The following is a 21,104-nucleotide window of genomic DNA, read 5'->3' on the forward strand; positions in this document are numbered from 1 at the left end:
TTTTCTGCATGTGAGTTCACATCACTGTAAAGATTCTTTCTTTCTCTACAACTATCTTTACCTCCTTTTTGGAAAAAATTTGCAAGTTCTTGCTTCCCTGATATCTTCTGGCAAAGTGCACAGGCCAGCCTCTCACTGCATAAAGAAGCATATTTTAATTTTCAGACTTACTCTTGTGAGGATCCAGGCTGCCCCGTTTGAATCATGCCCGGCCAAAACTGAAAGAGGAAAAACAAACAAACAGACCCACAGTTGTTCTCTTTGATAGAAACATGTTTTGGATATTTTTGAACAAGCATGATTCCTTTTGCAAACATAAGTGAAAGCATTAATCCACTCATTCCGCCTTAGTTTTCTACTGAACATTATTAGAGAACACAGGGATTTTTTTGGGACTCGGCTAACAACTTACCCCAGGTGCCCCAGGAAATGTAGGACGGGGAATTCCTGGCAGGCCCAGCTTGTTGTGAATAGCAGTAGCTGAGACTATCTGAGCTGATGACATTGCTGCCATGTGCTGGAGTGCTTTGTCCTTTGCTGTCTGATCCTTTAATATGACAATTACATGGAGTCTTAAAACATTTGGCACAACAAATGATGTTAAATAACTGCAGCTACAAGCACATAACTAAAAACTTAAAAAGCCACACAGAAAATGCAAAAATAGCAAACCATGCAGGAAAAAAAAAAAAATACAGCACGGAGGCTAACACTCAAACTACCTCAAGGCAAAATCTCCTCTCAGACATGCATGGTAGACCTGAATTCTCACAGTCTGCTCTGCCAACATACAGGAAGCTCTGGGAGAGCAAACTACTGCCCACTTGTTTATCTGGGCAAATTCTCCTGATTTTAAATCAGGCTCGACTAAACAGGGCGTGCTGCTAAGGCTCAGCTCTGCCTGCAGGACAGGGAGCACTGAGATTTGAGCTCTATCATTTTGATCTAAGAGAAGTTTGCCTTTCGTATCGCACTGAGCACGGAACTGCGACTGACTCGCAAACAGTGACAGATTTTCCTTCATGCTCACAGGTAGAGAGACATTTTGGATTCGGTTTTACGACAGCTAGTTTAAAATTTAGATCACAAACATGTAAGTAACATTTTAAATTTTCAGTTGCGGTATTTTACTGATTGTACAGTGTTCCCAAAGAAAACTATCAGCTATAAAATTCCTGCTGTTTTCAAGCACACAGGAATGAGTTTAGGAAAAGATGAGCTGTTACTTGTGTTAGAGCAGCGCTTGGAGTCCTAGTCACTGCCAATCATGTATGATCACAGAATAGAAAGGGAAAGCCTCTTAATGCAACAGAGTTAACCAAGGGCATATCTTAGGTCAGGCAAAACAAGTAAACAGCAGACTGTTACTATCTGGTAAAGTGGGGTTCCTCACTCAAAAGTACTGTATTAATAAGTACTAATATTTAGGTATGTGACTTAAAATGAAGGAACACAAGCAATATTAGGCAAGGATTTTTTTTTTTCTGGTTTTATTTTACAAGCAAAGTAGCAAGCATGCTGGCAAGAGATGCATGCTTTTATGTATGATATATGACTTTGCACATATGCTCCCTCTAAAGCTTGAATGTAGTAGTACTATAGGTGAGCAGTTTCTTCCTTTGAATAGCTCCTTTAGAAACAGCACAGGCTGAAAGTACAGGAAAAGCTAGCCAAAAATTCTGCCAAGCACAGCTAAGGTACATAATACTTGGTTTAGTCAAAATACTTACCATGCTTGTTACCTGGATACAACAACAAACAGTTTATTAAAATGCTTGTGTAGAATAGCAGATTCTTAGCAAAATATGAACAAAATAGTAAGAGACAAAGGAAGAGCAGTTTGCTCAGTATTAAATATCAGCTTTAAACAAATGCATTATTTTCACCTAGGGACTGATTCATTAAAAGTGGGGGAAAAAAAAAAAGGATTAAGAAAATAACAGCAAAACACTGGGGAGAAATAACCCACAGCTCCCTGTGAGGAAGCTGCGGGTGCTGAATGAGGGGGATTGTTGCTGAGTGTGTTTCCCTGAGCTGTGTGAGGAGCCCCTGCGGGACACAGCCCGGGAGAGCAGCAGGTGGAGCAGGGCAGTGGCTGCTCCAACATCATTCCCCTCTGCACCTCAAAGGATGCGAGCCTGAAGGGCAGCCCTTGGCTGCCTGAGAAGCTCTGACACCTGTAGGCTTAGCTGCACTGCCTTCTGCACCAGCACTGCACTCCCAGGCACCACCTTCCGACCTGTCTGAGCCTTGGGATCCCCTCCCCAGAGCTCAGGGCAGCTTCTCTCCTGTCACTGACATTCACTGACATCCACCAGTGTGTGGACAAAACTCGGCCATTTCTCCAGCTTGCAGCTTTCCCGTATATAACCACAACCAACTTGCTGGTTAAGAGCTGAAAGTCAGCCCTGGCTCTGTCAGCTACTGGCACTCACCTCTGCCTGCCCCAGGGTGGGAGGGTATGAACAGGAGGTTTGTGCATGGCATGTTTTACTGGCTGCCTTTGGATGTCTGCAGGCCACCGGGCTAAAAATTGCTTTGGTGGGTGTCAAGAGGTGGCAGTGTCCTGAGACTCATGCAGCTCTCCAGACCCCTCTACCTTCTTGTACAGTAAGGATGGACCCTCCATCATGAAAATGAGATGTCCTTAAGCAATTTGGAGATCTAGCTCCACCAGACTTCCCTGATCCATTTCTCCCCTTTTTTTGTAAGGGGAGCTGGCTTGGAAATGCCCAACCATGTAAGTCTCACACACAGCCTGCTGAATCATAACAAAACCAAATGTACAGGGGATGGATACCTTGTGTGTGTGTCTCTGGGTCCTAGTAACTTCCAAAACTGCGTGAGCCCTGCTTTTGTGACTACCTTGTTATTTTCCAGAAGCGCTGTGGGCACTACAGGCTCCTCTCCTGCACTGCCTCCTGCTTTGCCACCAGCTGTGCCAGTGCCATCACATGAAGGTGCAGCCAGTGCCTGTGCTCCTGCCAAGTTCCCAGACTCATGCTCTTCTGCTGCTAAAATGGCCTTACTATTGGATGGGTCTAAACTAAAGAAGCATTTGAAAGTCAAAGCTTTGTAAGGGATAGAAAAGTCCATTCCTGGGAGGTTTTTTCTTTCGTGACGTGAAATGGGATGTGCGTTCCTTTTTGCCAGTTGCTGGTTTTCACCCTAGAATGTTCTGCATTTTGTGGTGGCCATTCATTTCATCCTCTTTTGATCGATTGCATTATTAGGAGGATGGAGAGAAAGAAAAAAAAAATTTGGAATGACAACTCAGAAATACAGTCCTTGCAATTGGGCCAGTTTTGAGGAGTTTCAACAACTCCTACAAAGTTTCCCACTGGTGACAAATCTGCCAGCTCCACGGGACATGGACTCAGGCCAACAAACATCAATGGGAAGTTTCATCTTTTGTAGGTTTAGGAATCTCTGCACAGTTGGAAGATCAGTTTTTCTCAAAGTAACTGTAACTTCACATTCAAACATGAAAGAAATCGAAGTCAGATACAAATAAATAAGAGATCCCAACTTCCCTTGGCAAAAGAGCACCTTCAGCTACATTTTGGAGAGCTACAAGGTGATGGACCATGCTTATGTAACTGGGAAGGCTTCATAGTCTTCAGAAACAAATGAGACAACCACATTTTAAACCTGCTTATTTAGACTGCAATATTAGCTTGTCTGCCACTTAAAAACAAGTATATGTTGGGGTTTTTTATGCTGTAATGGAGAGCACTTGTAACCAGGAGGGAATGAGTCTTTCTACCTATCACTGCACGGCGGCTGCTTCTGGGATGAAACTTGGTAACTGATTAATAACACATAGTGGTATTACATCACAGTTTAGGCAGCAAGAGAAGTAATATATCCAATTAAAATGGCAGGGGTAATTTAAACAGGCAGATTACAGTAATTACCCAGGTTGGAATTTGGCCAGGACAAATGGGTTAACACCCCTACTCTAAACAGGAACGTTGTGAGATTTTTAATGACTGCAAATAGTTAAGATTTTGATTTCCTATCTTGTCCAAGACAGAAGGGGTTTGGGTTTGCTCTCACTTGTGCCGCTGTGTAAAAGCTGGAAGAAATTCTTTCAGGTTAATGAGGTTTAAACTGATGCAGTAAAATAGAAGTTTGGCCCAGTGTGCTGCAGTCCTGTGCTGAAGTTCAGCAAAGGCTTGGGGGGACAGTATCTCCTATTAAATCATTAAATACTGCTGGAGCTTAAGGTATTCCTTGGATAGGTCCCATCTGGCCCTGACCTGGTTTGACCCTACGTAATTTATGAGGTAGATGGGATTGCTGCTGCCCAGGAATGACACAGAAAGCAACAGGCTGCACACCCAGACTCCTGCCTTCCCTTCCCCTTATAAAAGTCTTCTCCTGTACTGTGCTAAATAATTAGTAATGAATGTTCCAAGGTGGATTTAGAGTATAATCAGTGGAAAACTGTTCTAGTCCCACTAAATCCCTAAAATATCATCTCTGTAATGGAGATCAAGGTCTGCCTCTCGTTTTAGCCAATCGCTTCTGGCTGCAGTTGCACACACTTTGTTTTTGAAAGATGTAAGCTCTAAGAATCTAATGCAAGGAGACTATAACTTTTAATGAATCAGGCCCTTAAGGTTTACTTTTCACTGATTAGTTTTGGAATGCAAAAAACATAGTTAAATTAGATAACAATAATTCCCCAGTATCATCCAATTATAAATCTTAATATCTGTAAAAGCCCCACATGAAACAAGAGTTCTACATGACAAGCACAAAAGGATTTGTGCTTGACTTTCTTTTAATCCAACATAAACAGAAGAATAATTCAATCAATTAGTTCAAACAAGTTCTAGAGCAAAAAATAAAACCTGTTATCCTAGCATGATAAATGGGGCTTTGAATACCATGTTATCTATGACTTTGGGAGAAAAAAAAATCTAAGACAGTATGAGGAAAAGTAAGCACAATAGAACAGTATTAATTCAAGAAGCCCTAAAACCTGTACCCATATGTAAAATACAAAACTTTTCATGTAAAGAAAAAAAAAAGACATAAGAGAAGAAACAACAATTTGCTCACAAAATGGATGTTACAGTAACACTAACATAAAATAGATTCCTAATAAGCAATTTTGCAGATGTTATTTCTGCTCAGATCTCGTATTGATTCAAATAACCTTTGCAATAATTAGCTGTACCTCAAAAAAGATAAACAAATCATGACAATATACAATTGTTCTGGACAAAAGATAGAGAGCACTTCAGTGTTTCTAGCCCTGATCTCCAATTTGCTTATTATTAGAGAAGACAGGAGTAAATACAAAAGCTGGCTATTTCAGCCAGGCAATAGCTAATGCCAAGAAGAGAATGCGCATTCAAAGCTGTCCCAACTTGCTGCCTAATGAGTAGCAATTAATCCATCTTATTGTATTTCAAAATGCTGAAGACTCCATTCACATCAAAGGGAATTTTTCAAGGCTTTTATCATTGTTCATTTAAAAAGTATAGAGCTATCTTTAGCATTTTATAATTGACAACAATATTTTTCTTTTTATCCCTCAATGCAGGATGTAGAATAATGGACTTTTAAACATGTAATACATGTGAACTGTAGGCATTTTAATGTTTCTTTTTGTTTCTGTCTAATTAATCTTGCACTATGAAAAAAAATATCTGATATGAAAGCCTAAGATAGATGTATATCCTGCTGCGAACACCTTTACTCTCTGTTTATGTACAATGTCCAATCCATCCTTTCTCCTGAATGGGCAGAGATGACTTTGGCTCCCTGTCAGTGCAAAAGTGGGAAATGCTGCAACCTAACACTATGGACTGGTGTATTTGACAGGGAAATACAGCATTAGAGTGCAAAAATTCTGCTTTGCCTCCTCCAGTCTCTGCGTGAGAGGAAATGCCATGAAGAGGAGCCGCCTTTCAGATCTGCCTCCAAGGACAACTTTATCTCAGCCTCTCTTCCCGTTTTCGTGAGATTAAATTTCTCTTAACTTCAGGAAGATTTTAATAACCTCAGTAAATGAAGATTAAAATCTATAAAATAGGAGTATTTTCCAGCTGTAAAAAAAAATTAAAATATATGACATCCCTGGAAGGGCTGAGGGGACATTCTTTTCTGGTGGTCTTGAAACGCAGCAATAGCATTCATGGGCACAACTTTGCTCTCTTGCAGGATAAGGATCCATCCATCCACAGCAACTGCAGGCACTTCTCATCAAAGACAAGGGACTCTGCTGGACCAAGCAGACTTTATGGCAAGCAGGTGAGATTTCAACCTATTAGGTAAGTTTCAGCAAGAGTCTGTCCAATGCCATAGGTGGGGATAGCTCCGAAATCCTTCCATCCCTTTGGATTTTTGCAGAAGATAAACACAAGAAGAGTTGTCCAAATCCTCTCCTCGCCATGAGCAGGTTTCAGACCAAGGCAAGACAGTAAGATCTCTTGGTATAAAATAAATTCAGCTGGCACCTGGGGAATGAGGGTTATTTGTATTTACCCTTTATCAAGCTAAGAGGCCAGGAACAATGGGACTAAGAGGCCCAGGTCAGTGGGACAGATCAGATCAGCCACATCTTAAAAGAAAATTGACATCAGATGCATGTGAGGGTTCTTTTAAGTAGTAACTACTACCCTGGATGCCACTGATCACAGATTTTACAGAGTAATTGCAAGTGCCAGCTCATTGTTAAAAGGGTGAGTTGGCCTGGGTAGGAAGCATAGAATCATAGAGTGGTTTGGGTTGGAAGGGACCTTAAAGATCATCTAGTCCTAACCCCTATGCTGTGGCTGGGACCAGGTCCATTAGACCAGGTTGCTCAGAGCCCCATCCAGCCTGGCCTTGAACACCTCCAGGGATGGGGCAGCCACAGCTTCTCTGGGCAATCTGTTCCAGTGCCTCACCACCCTCACAGGAAAGAATTTTTTCCTAATATCTAATCTAAACCTACTCTCAATTTGAACCCATTCCCTTTGTCCTGTACATGCTCATGTAAAAAGTCACTTGTGTAAAAAGGAGCACTTTCTGTCTTCCTCCTTTGCCAGGAAATGTGGGCAGCATCTGCTGCATGAGAGCAAGAGCCCATTATCTTCCTGAAAAGGTTGATGGGGCAGCCAAGGCTGCTGCCAAAATGGTCCTTGTTGAAACAGTCGGCACTTAGAGGTGCTGCAACGTGTTCGTTCACCTTGTCTTCCTTTTGCATCAGTGATGTCCTTCTCAGGCAGTTTTCAAAGTCCTCTGCAACCTGCTCTATGTGAAACTGCTTTAGCAGGAGCGGTTGGACTAAATGATCTCCAGAGGGTCTTTCTGATCCCAGCCAGTCCATGATTCTGTGTGACACTGAACCATGCAGGCGGTTCAATACACGAACAATATGAAAAACGGGCGGTAGCACTAACAAAATATCTGGAGGAGCAAGGTTCCACCTCAGGTTCAAAACCAGCAGCTTCTACCACTTGCAGGGAGTAACTGGAGCTCCCCAGGAGGAAGAGCAAGAGCTCTTTTCTTCATAAGGCAGCTCCCTTATGGCACCTTCTTACATGCAACTTCCATCTCTTCCATGTGGGGAGGAAAAGCTCTGTGGGAGGCTGCCCCTTCTCCAGAAGGGATCTGTGCAAGGGGGCAAGTGTCATGCCATGGCTCCTTCTTCGCTGGGACCAAGAATGGCAACGAAAAGATGAGCACCCCTCAGGCTTGGAGCTCTGGAGGAGTAACCAGGGCTGTGTCAGGGTTCCTGAGGGAGCTAATCCTGGGAGCAGGGGTAGGACAAGCAGCCTGGACCCATCAGCCAGCAAGACCTGCTGGGGAAGGGCTGGGGTAGCCTTTGCCATTAGTGATGCAGGAGGACAGCAAGGCCAGGGGCCAGCAAACCTCTGTCACCGGTGTGCACTCTGTCCCCACTATGGTGCCACAGAGAGTTGAAGCAAATGTCCCTGCAGAGTGTCGGGGCATGGAGGCAGGGAATCTTCCTGAAAAGCCATCAGTTCCTAGCAGTAGAATGGCAGCTCCCCCACTTTCTACTCAACGCTGGGGGAGTTGCAGCCCATGGACAGGTGAGAAAGGGCAGCAAGGTCTGGAGCCCTTACAAAATATTTTGTTGTCCAAACAGATCCTTCCTTCTTCAGGCAACTCCTTAAAACGAAAATTCCCTCCAGATCTCTATTTACTGCATATGTCATCTAAGATAGGGGTCTCAAATATTCTTAGGGTTTGGCTAATTCTTTCTTCTTTGGAAAGCTTCAATAAAAATTAGACAGCAGGTGCAGTACTTAAAAATGTTTTTTGCTTTGTAAGTGTCTTCATATTTTAAGCTATTTTGGTCTTTCAGAAAGGGAAATATTTTAGAGCAGTAAATCCAATATTTGTGTTCGGCTCCTAGGCCTGTATTTGGCACCTAAGCGGGCTTCCTGATTTTTGCAGCTCTCACTAGTCCTCTAAAACTCCAAGAGCTGCTGGTGCTTGGCACCTCTGAAAGCAAGGCCACCTATTTAACGTACTTAATTTTAGGCATCAAGGCTTGACAATTTGAGGCTTAAAATGCTACATATCTCTGTATTATTGCACCCTCGGTTAAAAAGCAGTACGTTTAAGTTGTCTTAGTTTGTTCTTTACGAACCCCAACTGCTCAGCCAGTGCAGCTAAAAAGCCAGCCACCAACAGCCAGACAAGCTTGCCAGCATGCTGCCCACTGCGGACGAAAAACCCAGTGCTTCTGTCAAGGAGGCCTGTTACAAAGCCAGGCTGTTATTTACACGCTGCAGTTCAAGGATGGGGCTAAGCATCTGCAGTGCTCACCGCTCAGTGCTGTGAAATTACTTTCTGAAACATTTTTGCTTTTCAGCTAGAACAAAAACGTGATTTGTTCTCATCCGGGCGAAGAAGGGGAAAAAAAAAAAACAAACCCGAACCCACAGAAAGAAAAAAAAAAAAAGGAAAAAAAAAAGAAGGGAAGTAAAAGATTTACAAGTTCCTTCGCTTTTTATTAAAAAAAAAAAAGACGAAAAAAATCAACGGCAAAAACCGTAAAACCCCCTCTTCCACTTTTAAATAGTGTGAAAACAAAACAGGTCTCAGAGATCTCTGTTGGAAAACTTGAAAAAACAAGCAATTCAAGAAACCCCTATTAAACATTTCCAAGAGTTTCTTTTTAGCCTTAGAATATATTTTATTGAAAGCATGGGAAATAGGGACATGTACAATTCATCATGTCAGATTAAGCAAACATACTTAATATTCCCTGAACAGGACTCTGACTGAGGCTCTCCAAAGACTAAATGTCAATAATTTACTTCAAAAACATTATATTTCAGGGAATCTTGTAAATAGTGGGTAACTTGAGGTGATACTAGATTGTACTCTAGAAACACCATACAGTTAGAGCAATCTAGATAAGCTGTGCTCTCTGGCACTTGGAATAAATGATCTGTTTTAAGAATTCTTGATAGCATTTCAGAAGCACAAAAAACATTTGGGAATGGAAAACAACAACCCCAATTACCCCTCTGAAAAAAGAAAAAAAAAACCCACAAAAAAAAAGAGAAAAAGCATCTACACAACTGCGTAAAACCCCTGTGTATTTAAACACACTTCTAACCACTCAGCTGTTAAAAAGTGAAATAAAAAATGGACTAACGGGTTAAAAAATCAGGTTTAGGTGCTGAGCTGTTACAAAGAGTAGTTCACTTTGCATTTGGACAGTGTTAAAACAACGTTTTTAATGTGGATGCTAGTGCAGAAACCGGAGATTAAACACAAAGAGACGCAGACAGCTCCCACATGCAGGAAAAGGAGGTTACAGGCACAGCAGCCCCAGCGCTCGCCCATCACCGCGGGGAGGAGGAAGGGACAGGCATAGCAACCACAAGCCCAAAAGCAGAAAAGCGCATACCTTCAGCTTGGAATGAAAATCACGAGATTTCCTTCTGGCAAGAACCTGAATGTGACTAGACACCTGCAGGGTAGGGGAAGGGAGGAAACAAAGGAAAAGCCTGTAACCATGGAGATGAAAAGCCCCCTACAACTGGGCAAGCCAAACGTACCTTAATGGCGGCTTGAATTTCTCGAACTTTCTTTCTTGCTAAGACCTGTATGTGACTAGACACCTACATTGTTCAGGTTTATAGGGGGGGAAAAAAAAAACAACAAACAAAAGAAAAACAAAAAGCAAATCAAATTTTAAATGTCTATTTTTTAATCTTAAAAAAAAAAAAAAAAGAAACTTTTCTGAGGGGAGGAAGTTATTTGCATCTTCAGTAAGCTCTGCTGTTAAAGATACCACATTCCCAGCCAGATACCAAGCTCTTAGCACTGAGGCTTAACAATACAGGTCATCACTGCAGTGACTTGATTAAGGAAAAAAAAAAAAAAAGAAAGAAAGAAAGAAAGAAAAAAAAAAACATGTAACCCACCAGGTTGTGCATTCAGCTACAAGATAGAAGACACAGCTCACAGCTGGACGCAGCCCATGTGCTTTGGTACCGATCCCATCCATGCCCAGGCCCGGCGCTCTCGCACGGGGAGCCCACAGGATTTCTACCCCATCTGCTGTGGATGCAGATGCCCGCTCTGACCATTTGCCACTAGGCTTGAGACACTACTTGGCACCAAGAAAACTTTATCCATTATTTATTGTGCTCTGCAGCTCCAATGAGAAGACTCAGGCTGCATTTTGACTCCACTGAAATGCTTTAAATTCTGGCACAAACAATAAAATACTGGCACAACACAGGTCCCTGAACACGTGCTGGCTTCCTCTGTAATCTCAGCATCAAGTCTGCCCACATACACCCATGTAAGTGGGGACCAGTAACTTGACATCAGCTTGAGTGATGCCCAGGTTTGGACCCTGGCCATCACATTTTGTTCAGAAATTTGTGTAAACCCAGACCTGCACTAGACCAGTTATTGTACAGAAGTTGTTGTTTGTGCACTGTAGGGTCTGGGAACAAAAATTCACATTCCTGTTTACCCAGGGACATACTGAAATTCATGCTATTGCTGATGAGGGTTTAACGATGCTGCCCAGCATCACTCAGTAGTGCTCAGCATCCTACGGCCTTCTGTGTGAAGGTTTAAAACCTGCAGTGACAGTAAAAAACACTAAAGGGAAATCTCTTATTCTTGTTTGACCCAGGACATACCATATCAGGTGGTGTTCATTTTTCCTAAGTTAGTTACAATTCCTGTCTGGGAAAGAACAAAGCAAAAGAAAAGGAGAAACAATGCTTTCCTCCCTCTGTAAGACTGTTCCATGACAACAGTATCAAAAAGCCTGTATTTTGGTAGGGAAGAGGATAGTAGTGGATCAATGTCCACAGTCCCTGAAGGCCACCTTCAGAGACTTCTTTGAGAAGCAGCTCAGGAACCAGCTTGCAGTAATTCAGAGTTATACTGCTGCTTACTAAGCAATTTTGTAGTCCAGCACATAGACCAAGTTTTCACACATGTCCATTTGTTTTGCTTTCAGTGGAGTATTAGCGATGTTAAAGGTTATACAAGAAGCACAATCGTAACATTTAATTGCTCAGTTAAAACTCCAAAGTAATGACAAAAAAACTTTTCTAAACAGTCAGTCTAAAGTGATTTATGAATCCCTATAGAGGGAGGTACAAGTATGGAGGCAGACATCACCACATGCAAGCCATCACAACCCCCTTGGTTTCTCGGCACATGCTGGCCAAGGATCTAGCTCCAAGGTCTGCATTTTGACTGCTGATGCAACTTTACGATCCCAGCACAACCCCCAACTTTTGGAGCTTGCACGGGCATGGCAGGCAGAGCTTGGGACTCGTCCTTTTCTTTCAGATTTCTTTGCCAATCTTTGGTTTGTTCCTTTTCCACATGCTGCAGTTTCTCTCCTTTCTCATGCCTTTTTTTCATCCCTCATACACGTGTTTTTCTTCCCAACTGACAAGGGACACCACTCAGGACAAACCAGCACCCAAAGTGCCTTAAGTCCGAGTGCTGGCAGCAGAGTCTGCTGACTCAGAGTCACCTTTCCCTGCACTACAGAACAGGTACATCATGCAGGTGTGCAAGCCCCTGCCATCCCCTTTGTCACACATGTTGGTGAGAGGTGGAATCTTGCACCTGGCGTTAGAGGAAGCGAGGGGACTCCGCAATTTGTGAGGTGTTTTTAGACAGCACAAGGGTTTAGTAACCAGTGCATAAACTACACGGAGCGTGTGCCTTCTGCAAGGCTGCTGATCGCCATGAATATTACAAATTAAGGGATTTAGTCACATGAGGTGAATTAATGGTTATCTGATAATCGTCTGAAAAAAATTTTAAGACTGGTTTGAGGTTTATTCCGTCTCTTTGATGAATGAAATCTTACCGTGGTCACAGACCAGGAGCCTGAAGGCTCTTTGGGGACTTTTTTTATTATTTTTTCATTCTCTGGCAACTAACTGGCCATGAGCTGACAGCATGATTACGATCAGTTCTGCTAGATCGTTTTTATTTATTTACCTCTCATATCCAAGAATCATGATTTCTATTATATTAGCAAATTCTCTTGACTTTTAAGAAGTTCCATTATTCACCATCTAAAAATAATCATTATATTCTGTAGTTATACTATATTATAGAGAAATAAGGCATAATGCTTTATGCTTTTGCTTCAACTTCTGAATTTTTTTTCCCCAAATACAGGGGAATAACAGGTTCATGTACACATAGACTAATAAAAGATTCGCCCTCAAACCACCCCTGAAATGATGATGCACAACCCCAGAGTTTTAAATATTCTCTAAACAGCATGTATTTAATCTGAACAGTGAAGTCAATACATCTCATCAGAGCTGAAGCACAGACAGCCACTGCAGCCAAAAATGCCATGTTTTGTCATTCACTGACATGCATACTTCCCCACTGGGTTATTTTACCTGCTTCCTGGTCCGTGTCTTCCCTGTTCTAAGTTTGATGTATCTGGCTATCAATTCATTCCTACCTGAAACAAAGAAAAATTCATGATAAGGGACAAGCAGCATCACATCCATAAATACCATCAAAATAACACATTTTAACATGTGACCTGCGTGCAGATGAGGTTAATGGTTTTTTTTTACACACATTCCATTTTTCCTTTGCAAAAAATTTATCAGTATTTCTCATTGTTAAACAGTATTTCTCTTCCTTCTCTTTGACAAGCATTGTAAGTGCCACAGGAACTGTACAGAGGGTTATGAGTTCAGTGTTTCCCCACCAAAGTCCTGCAGCTGTTTGCAGGCAGAGAGGCACCTTCTTGGCCAGCAGTGGAGCACAGGATGATCTCTCACTGGAGAACCTCCCATGCTGGGGGCTGACACAGAGGGGTCTGGGCCCCTCTGGTTTTGCTTCCAACTGCTCTGGGTGGTGTTTGCCCCCCTGGCCCACCTGGACCCCTGTTAGGAGGAGCAGCTGCTCTTGAGAGGGTCGTGTGCCACCCAAGCCAAAGAACCAATCACCCAGATGCTACAGCCTTTCTCCATGTTTTATTTCTGCAAGGAGGACAGCAGAATCTGCCCTTCCTGCCAGGAAGCACTCTGCCTCCTCCAGTGACGGAAACCACTGTCCCAGTTCAGCAGGGTATCAATCACACCCTTAACTCCACACACAAGACTGGTGGCCCTGCAAAGTTCTTGTGGCAGCGGGGCCAATCAACACCGTGGTTTGTTATTCAGGGCTCTATTTCCCTTGGAAATGTAAAGTATTTCCAAGTCTCTAAAACAACTGTTTGACTCTTCTTCAGTCACACATTATGCTACCTAATGCAAACTAACATTTTCTTTCCAAATAACTTCCTTCCTAAATATTGCTGACATGGAAGATAACACAAGTTTTATGTAGTGCCCTGTTTATTTTCACTGCATATTATGTTACTTCTCCATGAGCTGTAATAACTTAAATATACTTGTTCAACAAGTCCTAAGTTACAGAGCTATTTGCATTCAGCACAGGGGATAAGTAGCTCGTGCGTAGAAAATGAGAAAACTGATTTAGCAGCAAGCTGAAAATGGGGAGGTTAAGAAAATAACTTGTCACCCACCAAGTTATTTTAAAGTGGATGAGTACGTAACTGGGGAATGCAGAAGATTATTGTCAGCCAGAGCTTCAGCCTCTTCCAGTTTGATGCTGTGGGGGAGGGATGGGGAAGTTTTGAAGAAGCCTGCCTATATCTGAAGGGCATTTGATTGACTAAAAGACTGAACATGTTTAGTCAAACTAAAAAACTTTGTTTTTCTCTTTCTGTCTCCCCCTTTGAGCCTTATTTTACAACCCTTGTATCAAATGTCTCATCGTTCCTGTCTCCTCCATGTTTGCTAAATGGGTATTAGAACATGAAATATCAACATGTTTCAGAGTAGAGCTGTGTTTTCTCTGATTCCCATTTTGTTTTAGTCTGGACTGTGTGCCACGTTTCCCACAACGTGCCACTGTAACGGGGATGTGAGGTTTGTAACTCTTCAGCAGGTCTCTTCAGGACAAACTTCAAGATGTAAATTTTGCGTGAGCAAACAGTTACACAAACCAGCAACATTTCTGCACACAAATGAGGGATTTCCGTATGCAAACAGAGGAGCAGCTAGTTACCTGATTTCATGCAAAGACCTTGTCTTTACGCTGAACAGAAGTTCTGCAGCCTCTTGTGCTCACAAGATACTTGCCATCTGCAGCAAACAAGTGCCTTTGTGTTCATGGGGTGAAACCAGGGAATATTCATCCTCTGTATCTCTCTAGTCTCATGTTTGTTCTCATAATTCAGACAATATCCTGCAAGAGCCCTCTCTGACCCGGTGAGATTCAGAGATCACCACATTCCTGCAATCACCACTGTGACAGGTGGTAAGAACATTTTCGTATTTCTAAATGCACATTTTGATTTAGCTGGGGAGTGCCCCCCCTTCAGAAAGTACCTGCTTTGCACACGTGCATACATTAATACCCAGGGTGGTTTCTGTTGTCAGGTTGTCCTTATCAGCAGCTGGTGACTCTATAAGGTCAATGACAAGGTGTAAAGGATGCGTTGCCATCTCTTGTCCCTCCAACTGTGCTGAAGACATTTCAAACACATGGGCACAGCACAGGTCACTCCACCCACCCCTTGCCCCTTAAGGCAGCCCCGTGCAGCCCTCGGCCACAGCTGAGGTTTCACAGTTTTCTTCCCAGCCAAGAGACTTCAAAATTTACTGTTAAAGGAAAGCTCAGGTTCCCTTTGACAGGAAAAGCAGCTTCATAAAAAAACTGAAGTACTGAAAGTCTAGACTGTACTATCCAAAATACCAGTCAAGTGCTGTCTCTGGTTGAGCCCCTGTCCATCTCTAAAGTGCTTTGGCATGAATCAAGGTTGGGAGAGGGGATACTCTGGCCACTATCTAGCCCAGCAGGGGTGTGACAAACAAGATTGTAGTTTAGCCAAGTGATCACTTCCCTTAAGGTGAAGGCTAGCCAGAGCCTACCTCCAGAAAAGTCAAGTTGCTTTAAGTTGCAGGGAGGAGGAACTCTACAAGGAAGCACAAAAAGTGGCCAAGGCAAAAGCCTTACATACATTTCCCTTACTGTCATGTTTTCAACACAGCAAGGAAACATGTCAGGTTTAGGCAGAGCAGGAGACACCGAAGCCTCATGAGGATCACTGAACACCTTCTGCCCAGCCACAGTGATCTGAAAAGACATAAATTCTTTTTTGGACTACCAAAAGTCATAAATACAAACATAAGCACCGCCTGACACGTGCAAGATAGATGCCCCCAACTAAAAGTTTACAACCTTAATGTTATCTACCAAACACTGGAGCTCTTCTTTACCAGTCCTGACAGATACTAACAGAAATGATCTTATCTCCAGATCAACTAAAGCCCAAACAGGACTTTAAAGAAAGAAAGACAATAATCCTAAAAGTATCCTTTCCTGTTCTTGGGAATGAAAAGAGACTGAAACAAAAGGAGGCTCAAGGAACTTCTTTAATTGGCCATTAGAAACCTTAGGGTGAAAAATTAATAAATAAATAAATCATTAATAAGTAGATCTGTTCTCTCTAAGAAGATCTCAACTGTGGAAACACTTTCCATACACACTCTCCCACTCTCTCCTTGTCATATGTATCAGGGAAATTGCCTGGCAGAAGAGAAGAGGTCAGGTTATGAACTGTAAATGCTCATCTCCTTCTTCTTGTCATTTTCTGTGACAGTCTCCTACTTTGAATGTTTTGGTTCAGGTATCAGGGAGAGGCATGGGGAGGTGCCTGGTCAGATAAAACATCTTCACAGCACAGGAATCTTTTCCAAGGATCTTGAAAAGATCAGGAGAGGACCACAACAAATATTTTACATAAGCTGCTTCCTGGGGTTTGCTTTTTCCCCTTTTAATTCAGGCTTTATCTGTCATATCCTTCTGCACTGTCAGTGCAATTGCAAACTGCAATTCTCCCTGGACCGATGCTGAGGGAGAGGCATTTTACACAACAGAACATCTTTTTTAATCATGGTATGGAGTAAAAAGGGAGTTCAGCTAGAAAACACTGCAGATGCTAAAATCCTGTTTTGTGGAGAGCCGGCGCCTCACTGCAGCCCCTCTGGGGGAACAGCCCAGTCCCCCAGGCAGCCCTGCTCCTGCCAAGCAGTGGGACACAGGCTCCCTCCACCTTCCCTAACCACTGCCCCATCTCTGAGTGCCATCACCCTAAACAAGAGAGGGTGTGCTAATCCCAGACACCTCTCAGGCAGCATGGAGGGCTGACATTTCTGCTCTTCGTGTTCAAAATAAGTAGAAGCAGCTGCAAAGTGGGGAGGCTCCCACCCGCCTCTCCCCGGGGGAGGCAGTTGTTGCTCTAACAGAGGGCCCTTGTGCAGGGAGCCTCCTCTACTCATTTTATTTTCAAGAACAGCCTAAAGCAGCCAAGCATCAGCCCCCACTAAGGTCTTCATGAGGGTTCCCACTTACCCAGCTCGAGCAAGGCCCAGAAAAGGGGAAAATCAACCCTGACTGAGGAAGTCGTAACTGGCAACCCCTTCATGGGCCAAAAATGGCACTACCACCTCTGCACAGGAGCCACCAGACCACCACAGGCAGCTCTACCAAGACCTACACAAGCTGGGGACGTGCCCCCAGCCACACCACGTCCCTTTTGCTGGGCCACAGGCATCACTGCTCAAACGCAGTCCCCGCCAGCAGCAGGGCACTGAAGGCGCTGCATCACGTCCCCGTGCAGCCGCGTGGCGGGCGGGCGTCTTTATTTAGAACATTAATGACACAAATTAAACCTCCGCCCTCCCAGCTCCCAGTAATAGGCACCATCCGAATGTGATAAAAATAGGCAAGTGCGGGAAATAAAGCCGGTTAGCAGCTTGAAAATGAACAGCTAATTTCAAAAAAAGTTTTCATACTCAGCGAAATAATTGAAGCAATGGCCAAGCAGAAAAGCCTGTTCTTTTCACATAATGGTGTGTGCTATGAATTTCTCCAAATTCTACAAGACTGTGGCTCGAAACAAGTATTTCACATCCTGACCGCAAAGACCTGCACAGCCATTTCATCTCCCAAATCATTCTCATGGCCATGTTTTCACCACAGCAAATCTTTTTCCAGCTAGTTTTGGTAAACTCCACTTCTGGTCACTTCTGCTTGGAGATGCTACAAGGACCTGGTGATCGTTAAGTGCCTCTGGGCCAGATTTAGAAGAGCTAGTGGGAATTTTGCTGGATGAGGGAGCAGGCTTGTGAGTGCTGGAAGCACCACTTAGATCTTTGTCTGCTGAGCACAAGCTGGATCCAGATCCCACCCCAGGCCGTGGGTGTCCGTGCATGGACACTGCCAGCAGGGATGTGCTGGTTTGAACATTTTCCTCATCAGAAGGTGGGCACAGGGCCCTGGGGTGGTGGGGCTCACAGCCTTTGGAGGAAAAGCCTCTACAAAGTCATGGTGCTGAACCCCAGCACTCTTCTGTTCTGTTCTGCCGGCAGAATATCCGGCTTTGGGAGATCTCGCCTAAAATTCGCCGGTGCCGCTTTCCGAAGACGCCTTATAGCTAAATTGGCTAACAAAAAGCCTCTTGTAGATAAAAGAGCTCTGCAAGTCAACAACTGGCTAAGCAGTTTAAACCCCTAAGTAAGGCATCCTCTATTTAAACGTTATGGGCAAATCTAATTTAAGCTTTTAAAAATATTATGGGCAGGTGTTTAAGTCGCGGGCACACTGGGGCTGTGCGCGGGGCCGGGAGGGGGCTGGGCGCCGCTTCCCAGGCGGGCAGCATTTTGTTCAGCCAAGCTTTCTGCAGAAGGGGCCACGTGACAGAGGCCAAATAAACAGCATCTGGGGATTTTCAATTACAGACCTTCACCCAGCATGCCTGCACTGTAATCTCTACCAGATGAGGCTCAGGCCTCACTATTTTCAATAATTCACACACTGTGTACACATAACATGACAATAAGGGCATTCATGCAACCGCCTGATTCGCACATCAAAGCTCCCAAATGGCCAGCTGTAAGCATGCTTACTGCTGAATAATTCATTCTTTTCACAGGCTTGAAAAAACGCTCAGCGGGAGTTGGCAAGCTTGTGTTCTTTCCTGTGTGGTATGCTAAACTCAAATTTTGAAAGAGGTACAGCCCCACTAAAAAGAGTCAGAGATACAACTATTTAAATGTGCATTTGCGAGCTTTCGGATGGCTGCTCACAGGAAAAAAAACAAAAAAAAAGAAAACAAAAAGAGAAAATAAAAAAAGAAGCACTATGTTTCCAAGTGGGTAGCAGAGATAAGATGAAATAACTTACATGTCTTCTGAGGCAAGTGGTTAATAGAAATAAAATTATAAAAAAATGTTTTCTGGCTAGTAAAATATTTTGTACGCATATTATTCCTGGATAAATATCTTAGATATACCAGGCACATAATAGTCAACAAGTTCAGTAGACTTGAAATTTCCTCATACTTAGCATAAATTTTCTACTGGATGGCAAAGAGGGTTTTATTTAAGGCTAACACATATGAAAAAGGCAAACACAGAAAGACCAGAGCTTATTCTGTAACTTCTATTTACTGTTCTCACAGATACGGGTTGAATACTAATTTCTAGATGATATTTTAACAACTTCAGATTTGCAGCTGTGTCTCTGAACATTTAGCTTGCAACCAGTGAGTGTTCCAGATTTTGTAATACTTTGACTTAACGCAACGGAAGCATCATTTCTTTAAAAGGAAAAAAAAAAAAAAAAGGAGGGGAAGGAAAAAGAAGGGTCTGATTCATAATATCAAGTTTTCTTGACTGTCAATCAATGCCCGAACCAGCAGGATCAACTAGTCATGACCTCTCCTTATAGCAAACACATGCTGCTTACCAGCTGTGGACTGTGTTTTTTACATCCTTTTCTCTATCATTCAGAACAGCTTCCTCCTAATCACAATAATCCCAAAAGTGCTAAAACATATCAATCGTCCTTTAAGCCCTGCCTACAAAAGGCCAGCCGTCCTGCCTTTATGGGCTTGTCCAACAGCAGCTGATACTTCATTCAACTACAAATCCAATTTAGCAGTTACAAGAGGTTTAGCATCACTGGAAAAATATTGGTGTTGATCCTGCACTCTTAAGTCAGCAAATATTCCTTTGCCATATTGTTTAGCTTTTTCTGCCATATTTACACTTCTGCTGGATTTCCCTGAGTGACTTCAACAACAGCGTTTAACCTCTGAACTGGTAATATTTACAGTTGATCAGACAGCAATTTTTAAAATATGTTTACCACAATTACAGAAACATAAGCCTATTTGTATTCCAACTGTTACAATTCTGAAAGAAAAAAAAAAAAAAACAACCAACAAAACAAACACAGTCATTTCACTCAAATCCATAGAGCACGCTTTATGTACTGGTTATGCAGGATGCTATTTATTATGGCCCTTCAGGCAAGTTCATGCCAATTCTTTCACTTATGTATTTTTAATTGCCCAGTGAGCCAATGCAAACACTCCCTTGATCCCCCTTCACTTTTTTTTTTCCTTTTTGTTTTTCCCCTCTTTAAGCAGCAGTATGTGTAATGCTTAAAGTAAAGGGGGGAGACCCTATCTAAGGAATTTACTACTTCCTGGCCCGAATCTGCCAATCTGTGGGAACACTCAGTTTAGGCAGCCTTAGATAATGGGAATATAAGGCAGGAGATTTCTTTGCTGGTCCTGTGGGAGAGAATGGGAGCTGCTTTTCATTTGCTTTGTAGAGAAAATAACCAGCCTCAAATCTGCATCAAGCACAGGATCTCCATCCCTCTACACGGGCACCTGTCGGAGGACTGGGGCCACACACCTCACCCACATCCAAGGACACAGGCAGGTCCCACAGTCCCCAGGGAACAGGGTGGGGGCAAAAAAATTCACCCAGTGCCTTAGACCTGCTGGAGCTTGTTGCTGCACTGAGCCCCTGGCTCTGCATTTAGGTAGGGACCACGCACAGAACTGGCCGTGCAAGGGCAGGACTGCGAGGAGACAAAGACTGCAGGGTTCCTAAAATGGGCTTTAAGAGCTGCCCCAGTGTTTGCACACACACACACACACACAAAATTACAATAAGCCACTTACTTAAATACTTTATACACAAATGAACTGCTTGCAAAGTATACCATAACTGGGTTGCCTGAGAGGAGAGGGAAAAGAAAAGATCCCAGAAACAAAATAACTGATATAATCCCTTCGGATGCTAATGAGCAAACAATTACAGTGACTCATTGAAGTTATATCATGATGATACTTCCAAAGAAAAGAACTTTCTGTGTATTGTATTAAAACCAACAACAATAAAATGATCCCAGATTGAAGCAAGACCACAATTTAATTTACACAGCAAAAGGGAAATGACCTAATAGTAGCACAGAAAGATATTCTCCTCATGTCAAGTCTTAACCTTTTGGTTTTTATCCCAGCTTCAGTTTTAGAGAAAACAATGAAAAAGACCCGTAGACACATCTGGTTCAAAAGTCTTCATTGACATTAATGCAATGCATTGGATTCTGTTTGGCAGGTCTTCATACTGGGAAATATTCCACATAAGCAATGTTTATTAATTTCCTTCTTCTGAGTTTTTAAAAACACAGACAGAACATATTTCAAAAAGAGAGGAGTGATCCAGAGAGCT

General features: G+C 42.9%; 1 protein-coding gene across 7 annotated transcripts in view; it reads right to left on the bottom strand.

The window, feature by feature from the left end:
* Positions 1–21,104, bottom strand: part of TEAD1 (TEA domain transcription factor 1) — a 158,575-nt gene that overhangs the window by 33,576 nt on the left and 103,895 nt on the right. For 2 of the 7 annotated variants that reach the window (XM_064657282.1, XM_064657283.1), the window contains 6 exons: positions 12,888–12,952; positions 10,041–10,103; positions 9,890–9,952; positions 1,731–1,742; positions 413–547; positions 172–218 (listed from right to left, as the gene is read on the bottom strand). In XM_064657282.1, coding sequence (XP_064513352.1) covers positions 172–218; positions 413–547; positions 1,731–1,742; positions 9,890–9,952; positions 10,041–10,103; positions 12,888–12,952 — 385 coding nt within the window. The remainder of the gene's footprint in view (positions 1–171; positions 219–412; positions 548–1,730; positions 1,743–9,889; positions 9,953–10,040; positions 10,104–12,887; positions 12,953–21,104) is intronic. The other 5 variants (XM_064657285.1, XM_064657286.1, XM_064657284.1 and 2 more) reach the window with 4 other exon arrangements.

Source organism: Pseudopipra pipra, chromosome 6 (assembly GCF_036250125.1).
Source record: "Pseudopipra pipra isolate bDixPip1 chromosome 6, bDixPip1.hap1, whole genome shotgun sequence".
Classification (NCBI taxonomy): Eukaryota; Metazoa; Chordata; class Aves; order Passeriformes; family Pipridae; genus Pseudopipra; species Pseudopipra pipra.